The following is a 13,944-nucleotide window of genomic DNA, read 5'->3' as shown; positions in this document are numbered from 1 at the left end:
CTAAACTATTGTAAAAGCTCTTTGTTTGTCTTTGGGGATTATAGTAAGTCCCTATTTGGTTTGTGAGCTCCGCCATTGAAGAAAATCTCTCTTTTGGGTTCGTGAATAATAATCAATGAAAAAATTTCACAACAACTCTTGAGCTCAGTCCGATCAAAAACTCTATCGGTTCGAGATCATCCTGATATAAAATCTCACTCAATTTCTGAGTTCAGTCTGGTTAAAAACTCAGTAGGTTCGAGATCATCTCAGCAAAAATCTATGTCTGGTATGTGGTCAGTCCATGTAAAACCTTGGTTCGGTTTGAAGGATAGTCAACTCAAAACTCTGTCTTGGTTCAAGATCAGTGAGCAAAATCTATGTTTGGATTAGAGACTAACGACTCGAAACTATGTTCGTTGTTTTGTTTAGAGACTAACCGCTTCAAGCCTCAGTTCATTGTTTGGTTAGAAGTTAGCATGAAACTTCATTTAATTGTATAAGATTATTCAATGGCTTAACCTTCTAAAAGCTCTTGAGCAATAGTGGATACTCTTAAGATCAGTTCTTGGGAGTAGGAGTAGGGCACTTCATTATGAACCTCTATAAAAAAATTGTGGCGTTCTCTATTCCCTTATCTTTTTTATTTTCCACTTAATGTCTTTACTTCTCATTTTTGCTGCATATTGAAACGTTTTTGATAAAATATTTTTAAAATGGTTTTGAAAATGATTTCGATTTAAATCAAATATTTTCAAACCTCCACAGTTCAATCTCACTTATGTACGGAGTCACATATTCAAAACCAAGGTATTCAAAATGGCTAAAAAGAACGATGCATTCAAAGAACAAAGAAAAAAGGAAACAACAAAAGATAAAGGACTTGCACTTCAAGATGTTGATTTCAAAGAAATGCATAAGTCTTTCCATCAAATCCAACATAAGTACCTTCCAATGCAAGAAAAACTTATATTATTCCTTATTGAATTCCTATTGGTCAATGGTTCAAGAAATGTAGCTTACCTATGGTAAATCCTCAAGCTACAAATATTACTACAAACCCAATGTATGAGGGAAGTAGTTAGAATCATTTTTTCAAAACTAGAAATCAAATCTCTTTTCTCAAAACAATAATGTAGATTACCAACTAGATGGTTTGGATCTAGACCACATTTGTTCGCTCGCCCAAGATGTAAAGGTGAAGCAATAACAAAGACACAATTGAAAATGACACAAAAAACAAAACAAAAAAAATGTATTGAAATAATAATAATTACAACAAACTATTGAAAGTGGAAATCAAACAACAAGGTGACATGAAAATCATGTATCCCATTATAAGGGGAAATGAGGTAGGAACCATAACCAAACACATTGGTGAAAAGTTGGTGGATTGTGATCATGGTTCTAATAAGGATAATATGATTGCCAATAAGTTTGAATTTGAATTTGATGACGATGATATTGAATATATATGGTATGATTTTAGTATTACCTATAGAATATGCTAATATCTTTGGATTTGGCTCTCTTAGAGAGTGCTTTGAGAAAGAACAAGGACCAAACATGATTATATCCCAAGGACCACTTGCAAACCTATATGTCAATCTTTGTATTTTTACCTACTAACCGAAAAAATGAAGATTCGCCTCAAACCTTTGTTTGTGAAATCTAAATTCGAAGAAAGAATCAGGGTGAATTGAGTGTTTAGATTGAGAGGTTGTCGTTAATCAAAGGCTCGTGTCCATGATGAAAAAATTGAACTTGAAAGGAGAAGATATGGTTCCACATGACATGTTAGTAACAGATTCAATGGAGAGACTAAAAAAACAAATGGGTGATGTCTAGAAGATGGTTTTTTTTTCTCGCAACCAACAGTTGGTGCCTCTTCATTTGATGCAAAAGTATCGTCTTCTCGGGTTCACGTGTCCCCGACATCGTCTTCCAGGAGACATGTGTCCACTACTGCCCCCTAGAAGCCTCAGAAGACCTAGAAGTTCATGTTGTTAAAACGGATATGCACGTATGGGATGGAGAAGTAACATAAATATGTGATTATTCTTTTAAACATATGTGTTATAAGATTTGAACTTTTTGATGATAATGTAGATGAGATATTTGAGGAGTTTTATACTCATCTGGTGCTAGAGGATGTATGTATTATGTCAGGTCCTCAGCCATGGAGTACAGTATACGGCTATACCCAATGAATTTATATAGAGTTACATCTTTACATGACACCAAATGTATAAGGAGATCCACCTGGGCTAGATCATCGGAAGATATTAGAAGAGGATTAAGCTAAGGCGGACTATGTCATTGATGTTTTGTCGATCTGCCAACGTATTGTGGCTATTAAGAGAGAGAGAGAGAGAGACCATAGAAAGAGGAAAGATTGAGGAATGGACTCCTCATATGGCCATTGTACAGGCCATGATAGCTGAGGCACGACATGTCTTGCAATACGGGAGACAGAGAAGAAACATGGGGTCAGATATACGTAGTATTTGACTTTTACTTTGTATTTTGATAATAATATTTTGATAATTTATATTATGGTTTGTATTTTGTGAACAAATGATGTATGATTTATTGGATAACAAATGATGTATGGTGGTAACATCTTACCGTCATTTTGATTAATATTTGGTATTTTAATTAAATGACAAATGTGTGTGATTTAATTGAATAACATTTATGTATATTTTGTATAAATGATTTAAAATATAAAATTTATTTTAAAAAATATAAAATTTCTAAGGAATTTACTGTCTATGGGTGTAATTTAGTGTCTTGAGGGTTAATCCGAATTTTAAAGTTCAGATTTATCATTGAGTTGTGAAATAAATACAGTTTAATGAGTTAAAATTTGTTCAGAAATGGTCCGGAGTTTGATATCCAGACTCACTGTTTCCTTTAAAACACGGCTCATTATTTTTTTTGAAACACACCCATGTAGACAATGTGTTGGATTTATCCGAAGATTGATATTCGAATTTTTAAATAGGTATATTTAGATATTAAAATCTGAATTAATTTAAGGAAGAATGATATCTAGTCAAACTATTTTGTTGTTTAATAGGCGCGTCCGTCCGAATAGGCAAACTCCAAATAAATAGTGTGAATGACATTTTAAAATTTCGTAAGGGTTGGGTGGATTAAGCAACCTCTTAAACAAACGGTCAAAGTTTAAGTGCCGTCAATGAAAGTCATATTGTAATATAACAATTTCAATTGCTATGTAGGCCTTCACCAAAATAAAAACTTAAAAAGGGATGACATAATAGAATCACTCTCAAATTGAATTACATATAGATAAATAACTTTGACTAAATATAATAAAAATCAGTACTTATCATATAAATACTTTAATATAAGCAATTGTGAGTAGTCAGAAAAAATCTAGTTTAAATTATTTGTCTATTTTGGGAAGAGCTTATTGAAATAAGATGAAGATAATTGATAAACATATTATAAATCATTTTTAAGCTCTTCTAAATACTCATGATTGCGCATGCTAGTAGATAAATCTGAATAAATTGTTTATAAGGCACACTATAAAGTTAAATTATAAACTTAATGCTAGAAGCTTCAATGTGACTTTGGCATACAAAATATGTAACTTGTATCATTTGACAGTTTGACTTTTTAATTCGATAACTTAGTTTACCCGGTTTGTAACATTTGACAGAAAATGAGTTCTTCTAAAGGTAATATAAACTTGCTTTTGGAATGCATCCAAAGATGGAAACCTGTTTTTTTTTTGGCAAGCTGCATCAGGAATCAGGATGGAGCTTGTATACCATCAGAATTCAATGTTCAAAACAAAGCTATACAGAATTCAATGTTCAGAACAAAGCATTAGGACGCTGGACGCATACAAAAAAGAAGAAAGACAGAATGGACTAGAATGCTCCATAAGTCACTACTACCAATCTTGTGATACAAGTAATTCTGTACATTCTTCACTTTTTGTTGCCAAGGGGTACTTTCGATGGCCCCTGATAAAGGAAGAAAAAAGACAATCGTTAGTTCAACCTTGAGGTGATATTTATAGATCAAATTATGAGTAAAAAGAGTTCTCACCAATAAGGATCTTGGTTAGGATGTGAAAATATTTTAATGTTGATATGAAATTTAAGAAAACAGCTTTCACAGCAAAATCTGGAAGCACAAAAAGAAGATAAGATGCAAAACTCATTCTGCAAGGCCTTGACAATCAAGGCAATCTTTCATGTAGACTTAAGAAATTACAAGGTAACTTACAAACATTCATTTCGGGCATTTTACACAATTCACCATCAAATTTTAGACGGAGACGTCCATATACTGCAAATTTGGTGTAAGTTAGCAATCTGATGAGCCGTGAGACATCCATCTTTCTAATGGTAGACCTTAGGAGTGCACTGGAATGAAGAAGGTATGTTAGGGACATGAAGTAACAGAAATTTTAGCATCCAATAGAACAAGCATGAACACTGTTTCTTACTCTACACGCAATATAGCAATAAAATCTGGTGGCATAGACTCCATGAACAAAGATAGGTCCTCAAACATCAGAGATTTCAATTCGTGTTTCATAGTCTCTTTTTCCTTGATTGACATTCCAGAAGAATATTTGCTGCAACTCACGAAAAATGTTGCATCATAATTTTGTAAGCTAAAAAAATTATGAGCAAAGCTCACAAAAGAGAACTAGATCCCATTCCAAAAAGAACAGTATGGAAACAAAAGACAGCAAAAACATAACAAGCTCATCAACACAACAGCTTTTTTCATCTTTCTGCATCTGTCAAGGAGTTTCCGGCAATAAATCATAGGCTGAGAATCAAAGAGAGGTGAAACATTTAAGCATGTACCACAACAAATATGTTCAAGAATTCTGCTCCAAAGAATCACATGTGTATCAGATGAGCTTCAAATTGAGCGATTCTGAGCTCGCAGATTGCGAATAACGGTAAGGCTAGAATCAGGCCATGCAACCCGGTTCTGAAAACCAATTTGTGCTATATAGTTGGAATTGTCATACACCAACACATGAAAACCACAATTAAGAACTAATGTCCAAAATGAAATTTCCTCAATGTAAACTAGAATCATTATATGTAATCAATAAACCATAGGTTATGGAGGAACCTTTCTATAGTTGTTCCGGTGAAAATGATAGGCAAGTATCGAGAATACTTCCCAGCACCAAATCGCTCGCCAAGCCACATTGTTTTCTTTGAGTCCTTGAGAGCCAAAGCTTCCCATAACTGACAAAAGTCTTTTCTAAATTCTTCATCCAATTCCCTGTAAACTGCATGATCTAGAAGAACTGCAAAATGATTCCAAAGGGGTCGGGGGTGGGTCAAAGTTCAATTCTTCCGCACTTCTAAGTTTCAATCAGAGTCCAATTAGAGAAAAACTGATCTCAAATAAACAAGTACGTACCCAGGGAAAAACCATTACGGCCTTCAGGAGAAACTAATATATTACCAGGATGTGGATCACCATGTATGTAACCATGCACAAATATCATTTCAGCGAACAGCTCAATCAATGATTTTGCTACCTTCAGTAACAGGTTTAGAATCCAATCCACCAGTTTAGTAGTTAGCACGACAAGAGTATGACAAACTGAGAAAAATACAGTTCACTAATCATAAACCAATTGCTAAAGAACGTAAAAATACAGTTTCCGTGAGTTCACAAAAGCTGTGACAAGTTAACCTTTTCTGGATCAACTCCAATCTCACTCAGAAAATCCAAGTCATCAATCTGAAATTTAGTAAGCATCCTATTAATAGAATGTAACGTAATGTAATATATTTACTGGGAAATGCACAAGTTTGCTCAATCTGAGCAGAATATTATAGGACTTCAACAATAGAGTTTTGGTTCTGCTCACCAGAATAAAAAATACCTACTACAATCAGAATGAGTCAATCTTCCGATATTTCAGAACACACACATGCATGCAAACACACTAGGTAATATGTGTACAATATACAACAACAACCAAGCCTTATCCCACTAGGTACTATATGTGTACAATATGATTATATATAAAATATAATGTTGGAAATAGAGCCACATTACTGTTCCACTTTTCAAGTAGTGTACACTTTTTGTATACGAAGTGAAATTGGTTCAATGCATCTTAGAAAATAGTTATAGCATAATTACTCTCTTTAAATTGCGTTTAGCATTTATTGTCTTTGCAATCTTCACGTATAAAATAAAGACTAAAATATACTTATGTACCTTTATCTTTTACTTAAAGTTCATTCTGGTCATTTATCTTTTAAATATTCATTTTAGTAATATCATCTTATACAAATTATTGACTCAAACTAGTGACCTGTTCACATGGCAACAACTCCAACTGTTGCACCAAAGTTCCCCTTTGATCATCAACAGAATATGATACAAAAATTGGATAGAACTGAATTAGAACTTTATGTTTCACATAAGATGAACAAAAGATTCACCTTAGGATCATGACAATTTTTTCGCTTATATGTTGCCTAACCAAATGGGGACAGTCTAAAGTATATATGGTAATAGATTGGATTGGCAAGAGCATAAGGAAGACAAAATAACCCTGGTGCCTCAAACTGAACAATTTACCATACAAAATTTAGAGGTATTAGAGTGGCTGCAGATATAGTAGAAGTCCTTTCTTAGAACTACTATAATGACATTCTTTTCCATAAACAATCATCTATTGACATTATAGGTCCATCATACCTTGTGTCCTGCATAAAACTCCATTGTTAGGACTTGCCTTGTTGTCAACTCCTGCATGCGTCAGTATAATGTGAAGTTGGTAAGTAGTATAATAAATATTAAGAAACAAAGTAGTATTAAATTGGTTTAAATATGTAATTGGTACTTGCAAATATAACACTTTCTGTTTTAATCCTGTAATTTTTAGTTTGTTTGGTTTTGGTCTTTCCAAGAAAAATTATTTTGCTTATGGTTATTGTTGTTTAAGTCCTTGCAAAATTAGTGTATATTGAAATTGATCACTCTGTTATGTAAAATATTTGATTTTAGTCCAAGACTAAAATCAAATACTTAACATATTACATGGACAAGGACCAAAAGCAAAAAAAAATATTTATGATTGCTGAAAAAGCCAAGACAGTGGACTTCGTCAAATCATTGTGTTTGATCCAACAGTTGATAACATCTTTTTCTTCTATGATATCATAAAACATGATTTTATAATAGTTAGTTATGCATGAAAAGAGTGCAAAAAAACTGTACCTCTGAGGCTTCGAGCATTTACAACAGCCTCCAACCCTTCCTTTTAGATTTGTAGCTTTGGACTGGAGGATAAGGAAAAGCAGGATTTGTTTTTGGCCGTAAAGATTCTATTCTTCTAAATACGATTGCCTAACATTGATGTTGTCAAATATCAATAGCGGAAAATAAACGATATGAGAAATATCAGATGTTAAAAAAAAAAAAAACTCATGCATCGCAGTCTTATGTTTACGGAAAGATTCAGAGGTTATCATAAATGGGTTTAGCCCAATTAACCTTTTCAAAGGCCTCCATGTTTTCTACCATTCCCCAAGACGATACACACGGCAGCTTGGAATTCTTCTATCATTCCCCAAGACGATACACGCGGCAGCTTAGGATTCGGGGAGCATATAAAAATTAGTTCAATCAGAAAATAAGAAAAAAGTTGCTTGAAGTTTGATTGGCTTTGCTCGTCATCTATGGACATCTGTTCTAAAATTATCTTAATATTTTTTGTTGTTATTTTTCTTGGACAAATGGTAGAAAACATGGAGGCCTTCAAAAGGTTAATTGGACTAAAACCATTTATGATAACCTCTGTGAATCTTTTTGTAAACTTAAGACTGCGATGCATGGGTTGGGTAAGCAACACTGCTTTAACGGGTGTGCTCCTGTTTTTGAGGTAATAATTTCAGTTTAATGTCCAATTCTTTTTTAATATATGATATTTCTCATATCGTTTATTTTCCGCTATTGATATTTGACAACATCAATGTTAGGCAATCGTATTTAAAAGAATAGAATCTTTATGGCCAAAGCCAGATCCTGCTTTTCCTTATCCTCTAGTCTAAAGCTACAAATCTAAAAGGAAGGCTTGGAGGCCGTTGGAAATGCTCAAAGCCTCAGAGGTACAGTTTTTTTGCACTCTTTTCATGCATAACTAACTATTATAAAATTATATTTTATGGTATCATAGAAGAACAAGAAAAAGGTGTTATCATTGTAATTTGTATCAACTGTTCGATCAACCATCAAACACAATGAGTTGCCAGAGTCCATTGTCTTGGCTTTTGCAAGGATTAAAACAAAAGAACAAGGACCAAAAGCAAAAAAAAACAACCAAAAAGTGGTATATATATGCAGGGACCAATTACATATATAAACCTATTAAATTTGGCAACAGTTGATATTGTTTTTCAATTGTTTCTTATAGTATTTATGGCTTACTTATTTGTTAATGCAAAATAACTAGAGGTATTTTGGTAAAGAAATAATATATTTGAATATTTGAAAGGATCATATTAATTTCCCAGAAAAATCCTAATAGAGATTCATATAAAAAGAGGGGAAGAGGAAAGAACCTAGAGTTTCAACTAGAATGACAATTTGTGAATACAACAATTATAAAGAGAATATATAGTCAAGCATAAAAAGACTAAACTACCTTTAGCCTTGTTATAAATTTATAATAGAAGCCCAATAACATAATCTAACAGGGGTAGTATAGGGATAGTCAATAGGAGAAATAAAATTGCACTCAGTTATCATACCCAGAATACATTAGGAATTCTGACAATTTTGTTGTTTCTGAAATTTTTGGCAGCTCTCTCAGAATTCCTTGCCTCCTGAACAAAATCTGTGGGGAACACAGCTCACTAGTTCATTCATCTCTAACTTTAAATGCTAAAATCATATTTAACAAAACAGAAAAGGAAAAAAAAACTGAATATGTTTAGTTGGTTAATTAATTTTAGACTGCTTTTCTTTGATTGCACTCAAACTTAAAAATTTAAATACTAAGGAATAACAAATGGATGGAACATGAATAAATAGAACAATTTTCTAGGAGAAAATACGGTTGCAGATTCACAGCTAATCAAACAATAAGCACTAATGTGAAACACACAGAAAAATGTGATAGCGGAGCTATAGAATGCATTTCAGATAGGGATTAGCAGTCAGCTATAATTAGGAAGCTTTGTTACTAACCAAGTTCTGAAGAGACAGATTTGGCAAATGTTAATGGTAGCCACTCAAACCTGTATTGAGGGTATAGCTGCAGCCAAAGGAAAGAGTTTTAATTCCAAAGAACAGCAAAAACAAAAGAATGTAAAATTTTATGAATTAGTTTAATTAATTAATTAACATAAAATATTGAATCAGTTATTTAAATTTATTCTTGCACTTGATTTTAAAATAAACAAATATTGTATTAGACTTTGTTAAATATGAATATTATATTTTGCAATATTGAATATACAAACACTAGTCTCTTTATATAGAGTATTCTAACCTAATGCACCTTACTAAAGGTCCAACATGAATTACTATTAATAACGCTAAAAATAACAATAGTAAAATAAATTATTTACAACATCTCCCTCAAACTAGTGAATGTATATCTATCATTCTCAGCTTAAAAACAACTATTTCAAAGTAACTGTTGTTCATCCCTTTCGTCAGAAGATCATCTACAAAGTTGCCTTGATAGGGACACATATGAAGTGCAAATAAGAGCACTGTCTAGTTTGGTGGGCGTTAGGTTGTGTGGCAAGGAAGATACTCTCTTTGTTTGAGTTAATTATCATAATTTGTTTCTCTATTTAATCAGAACTGGGAGTACTAGTAGTATGAGTAAAGGTCGGTGCTAAGTCTTTTGTATCGTCATAACAAACAATAATCATAACTCAAGGACTCCATTCTTTATTCATTTTACTTTAGAACAACAACAAAGCTTTATCCCACTAGGTGGGGTCGGTTACATGGATCAACTCTCGCCATAATTTCTATTAAGGACCATGCTTCTATCCAAATCATTAATCTCGAGGTCTTTCTTTCTTAATAATTTCTCTTAAAGTCTTTCTAGATCTTCCTCTTCCTCGAATTGTTTGTCTTCTCTCCATCTGGTCTACTCTTCTCTCACTACAGAATCTACAAAATCTTCTCTCTACATACCCAAACCACCTAAGTCTATTTTCCACCATCTTCAATACTATAGGCGCTACCCCGACACTCTCTAATATTTTCGTTTCTAATTTTATCATGTCGAGTCTTACCACAACATCCTCATTTTTGCTACACTTACTTTAGTCTCGTGATGATTCTTAACCGTCCAACATTTTGTTCGTATAAAATTGCAGGTCTTACCGCAGTCTAATAAAATTTTCCCTTCAACTTGAGTGGTATCTTTGCATCATATAAACACCTAATGTCTTTCTCCATTTCAACCACCCAACTTGAAATCTTTTGTATCACTTCCAATTACACAAGAGACACTCTTTTATTAGTCCTATAATCAGTGCATTGCCAAAAACTAAATGTCTCTGGAACACTAATCTTACAGATGATTTGGCGCTTAGACTGTGTTACATTAATCAAGTTACTTTTAGTTCCTAAATCATGTGCATTTTACTCTCATCCTTTTTCTATCAACAAATAATATTACATGATGGCCAACATTCAAAATGCTTATAAAGCTCTATGTGCAATAAATAATCAAAACATAAATTCTTTAATATCTTTCATAAAATAAGAGTTGTTAAGAGTCAAAGCATACCCATGCAATAACTTTTGATAGGAAATACATTGTTCTTGTATCAAAATGCATCTGCTGCTCTATCCAAGGATATTGCACCTAGTTTCCAGGGAAGAAAGTGATTTTACAGTTAAAGTGGTTTTCCAAATATAGCTTACCTCAATTTAAAGTATGTGTCAGAAAAAGCATCACATGGGAGGAAATGAAAGACTTACTGTTAACTTACCTGATAATGACAGAAGTATATTTCTTTTAGCATTTTGCAGTCCATGTGATACTATGCTCTACCCGAATTCCACATGATCGGCAAAACAGAAAAATATTCTAGTTATCGTGATTATCAAAAATAATAAATTCCACAAACTGAAGGAATGGCTATAAGCCTATAACATCATCATAATTCAAACCCAACCCATAACAAGTCAGTACTGGTAAGTTCGCTGAACCCTGTAACTCATTTATACCAATCCATTATTCTTATATCCAAGTTTAGACTCAAACTGCTATTCTTATTTTGATATTGTGGTGCACATTAATGTGGTTCTATTTAAGATAAAATAAATAAACCATATTACTAAACTAATCAGGAAGACAGGAACAGGGATAAAAACATTTGAAATAAGACATAACGATAGACATCAGAAATTCTGTAAAGTCTAGACACTCGTACACAAACCTTGATTGCTACTTCTTGACCACTTTTTAGTACAGCATGGTGAACTTGAGCAATAGATGCAGCGCCTATAGGTCGTTCATCAATGGACAAAAACCTGAGATAATGGAGTTCACAAAACTACAAATAGTAACGTAAAAAATAAGACTTGACAAAGTCGAAATTGTTAACTTCTAGGAAAAAGACTAAGTGAACATGGTGATTTAAGAGGTGTGGTGGCTCAATAGTAAATTTAAAACTAAGTCTTCATTGGCATTTGAAAGAGCTTATTTCAGACTACCTTATGACAATAGCTTTATGATATGTTCATTGTTCATATGGTGTTTTCATGTTATTGTTATGGCTTATCATGAGCCTTTGAGAAGCTTACTCTTATTCCTTTTCTAATTGTAGATAAAGCCTATACACAAATAAGCTCTTAGAATATTACAATGAAAGATACAAGATTCATAAAATCACTATTCAGATGGTGAGTGCAACTTACTTCTCAGAGAAGTCAGGTCCGAGATTATCCTTTAGCACTTTCTCAATGACTTTAAAAGGAAGAGGAGCAACCTAAATCATCAAGATGTTCCAATTAGCAAGATAACAAACTAAAAACAATAAGAAAATTGCAATTGAATAGATACATTGGGAGCCACACCACACCTGGTCCTGTAACGAAGACAAAGTAGAAGAGTACTCTCTCGGAAGCACTTTTTGGGAAGCAATGAACTGCCCAGCTTTCACATAAAACCCTTTGTTGGATTCGCATAACTTGAGAAACCTCTCCGCAGAACGTAGATGAACCTAATCACCAAAAACACCAACATCGAGTAAAATCAAAACTATTCCAACGCGATCTCAACGACAGTGAAATCGTTCGCAATTGTCGCCACCTATTGAAACAGTGAAATAGATTTAAGAGAAGGCAGAAACCTGTGAACTCGTTTTACGATACTGATCTGAGTACTTTGGGAGGCCGCGGAGCGAGAATTCGTAGTCAACGACAGTGGAAGCAACCTGTAAAATTGAAATTGAAAATCGAAAGAGGAAGAAGCGAATTTGACAGCGCAATGAGGTAAAGGAGGGAAACATCAATGCGGGAAGAAAATGGAAATGATTTATACCGTGGAGACGGCACGAGCGGTGCGCGCGATGCCGTGAATTTGAGCTCTGATTTTGTCGGCGGCGAGAGGGGAGGACTCGTCGGAGTTGGCAGTAAATGCAGCGGCTGCAGTTGTGGTTAGAAGGAAAATGGCTGCGGTACGTTTGGCGGGAAAGTTGAAAGGTTTTGGTGGCATTTCATGAGATGGGTTTATCGCTGTTTGGATGTTAGTAGCGGAAAAAGATGGTAGGTAGTCGGTGCCGATTGCGTTCTATGTCTGTTTTACCTTAGCTCAAATAGGTTAGGCAGCATTGCCAAAGAAAATTAGCCTCTGGCCTTACATCAACCGGTAACTTATCAGGTGGTTCAGGTTCTAAATTGACGTCAGCCCCCTTAAGATGCACTTTTGTTTCATTCATTGCAAAATGATGGATTCAGGCATAATAACTGTCTATCAGTTGGTTGGAGTCCTGGCACCCCTCCAACTTCATCTTCCTCTCCCATGATCTCTCTATCCCATCAAAAGTCATGGGTTGGATACAAATAGAGAGAATAAAATGCCTTGTCTGAAGGCAAGTATGCAAAATCAGCCGGGCTGCAAGGTGCTATGTTTGCTAAATTCATGTCGAAGTTACGTGACATGGTCAACTTCCGCGATAAAATAACTTTGGTCAGTCTCAATATTTTCCACTATTTCGTCCTCTCGCCAAATCAAAATTCTTTAGAAGAATCGACTCCCCCTATGTCGTGTATCCATTCACGATCCAAAAGTAGGTTATAGTTAGCTTTTGATGCTATAACCATAAACAAAGTTGGATTAATAACGGATTCAACTGTCAAGTCAACTTGAATAAACCCTAGGGTGTAACCAATCTTCCCTTCATAATTTGACAAGACCATGTTATGTGGCCTTAGGTCAGTATCAAGCTTACCAATCCTCTTTAGCATGAAATGTGACATTAAATTAATAGCCGCTCCACCGTCAACTAGAATCTTATTTACTCCACTGTTTTCAATCTTTCCTCTAATGAATAAAGATTTCAGGTAACTTCTTATATCCTCATATGACCTTTCGAAGAAAGTATTTTGTTCTTTGACACATACATTATTCATCAATAGGGGTGGCAAAGTGGGCGGTCCGTCCCATTTAAGCCTGTCAAAAAGTGGGATGGGACGGGGCGGACCAACTTAGGTGTCTGAGCTCAAAAGTCAAGTCTCCCCCGTTTACTAACGTGTTGGAGGGTAAGTAGACCAACCCGTCAATTTTTTTTTACAATTTGATTTACTACATAATTTTAAAAAAAAATATATTAATAAAGAGTCCGACAAATTTTAATGCATAATAAAACTTTAAAGAGTCTTAATGTAAATGTCATATTCTTCAACATAAATAAAACAACGTAACTACATAAACTTACAACAAACACGCCAAAT

At 34.1% G+C, this 13,944-nt stretch overlaps 1 protein-coding gene across 1 annotated transcript; it reads right to left on the bottom strand.

Moving 5' to 3' along the window:
* Nucleotides 1-3,537: 3,537 nt before the first annotated feature.
* Nucleotides 3,538-13,382, bottom strand: LOC127118346 (uncharacterized). Its single transcript, XM_051048525.1, has 16 exons — nucleotides 12,533-13,382; nucleotides 12,342-12,425; nucleotides 12,072-12,212; nucleotides 11,908-11,978; nucleotides 11,427-11,520; nucleotides 10,772-10,849; nucleotides 9,205-9,271; nucleotides 8,766-8,851; nucleotides 6,712-6,762; nucleotides 5,692-5,739; nucleotides 5,413-5,533; nucleotides 5,116-5,296; nucleotides 4,469-4,600; nucleotides 4,246-4,385; nucleotides 4,066-4,143; nucleotides 3,538-3,980 (listed from the first exon to the last, which is right to left on the bottom strand). The coding sequence occupies exons 1-16, from the start codon at nucleotides 12,704-12,706 to the stop codon at nucleotides 3,841-3,843; spliced, it is 1,686 nt and encodes a 561-aa protein (XP_050904482.1). The 5' UTR covers nucleotides 12,707-13,382; the 3' UTR covers nucleotides 3,538-3,840.
* Nucleotides 13,383-13,944: the final 562 nt, after the last annotated feature.

The sequence above is a fragment of the Lathyrus oleraceus genome, chromosome 2, assembly GCF_024323335.1.
Source record: "Lathyrus oleraceus cultivar Zhongwan6 chromosome 2, CAAS_Psat_ZW6_1.0, whole genome shotgun sequence".
Taxonomy (NCBI): Eukaryota; Viridiplantae; Streptophyta; class Magnoliopsida; order Fabales; family Fabaceae; genus Lathyrus; species Lathyrus oleraceus.
The sequence above is the reverse complement of the archived record's forward strand: the minus strand, read 5'-3'. Positions and strand labels throughout refer to the sequence as shown.

Bases quoted from the DNA above. Each gene is read 5' to 3' on its own strand.
- LOC127118346 (XM_051048525.1), bottom strand. From the start codon at position 12,706: ATGCCACCAAAACCTTTCAACTTTCCCGCCAAACGTACCGCAGCCATT. The intron at 10,850-11,426 runs GTTTGTGTACGA...CCTGGAAACTAG, and splicing joins GTCAAGAAGTAGCAATCAAG to GTGCAATATCCTTGGATAGA. The intron at 4,601-5,115 runs GTTCCTCCATAA...CGTGAGTTGCAG, and splicing joins ACCGGAACAACTATAGAAAG to CAAATATTCTTCTGGAATGT.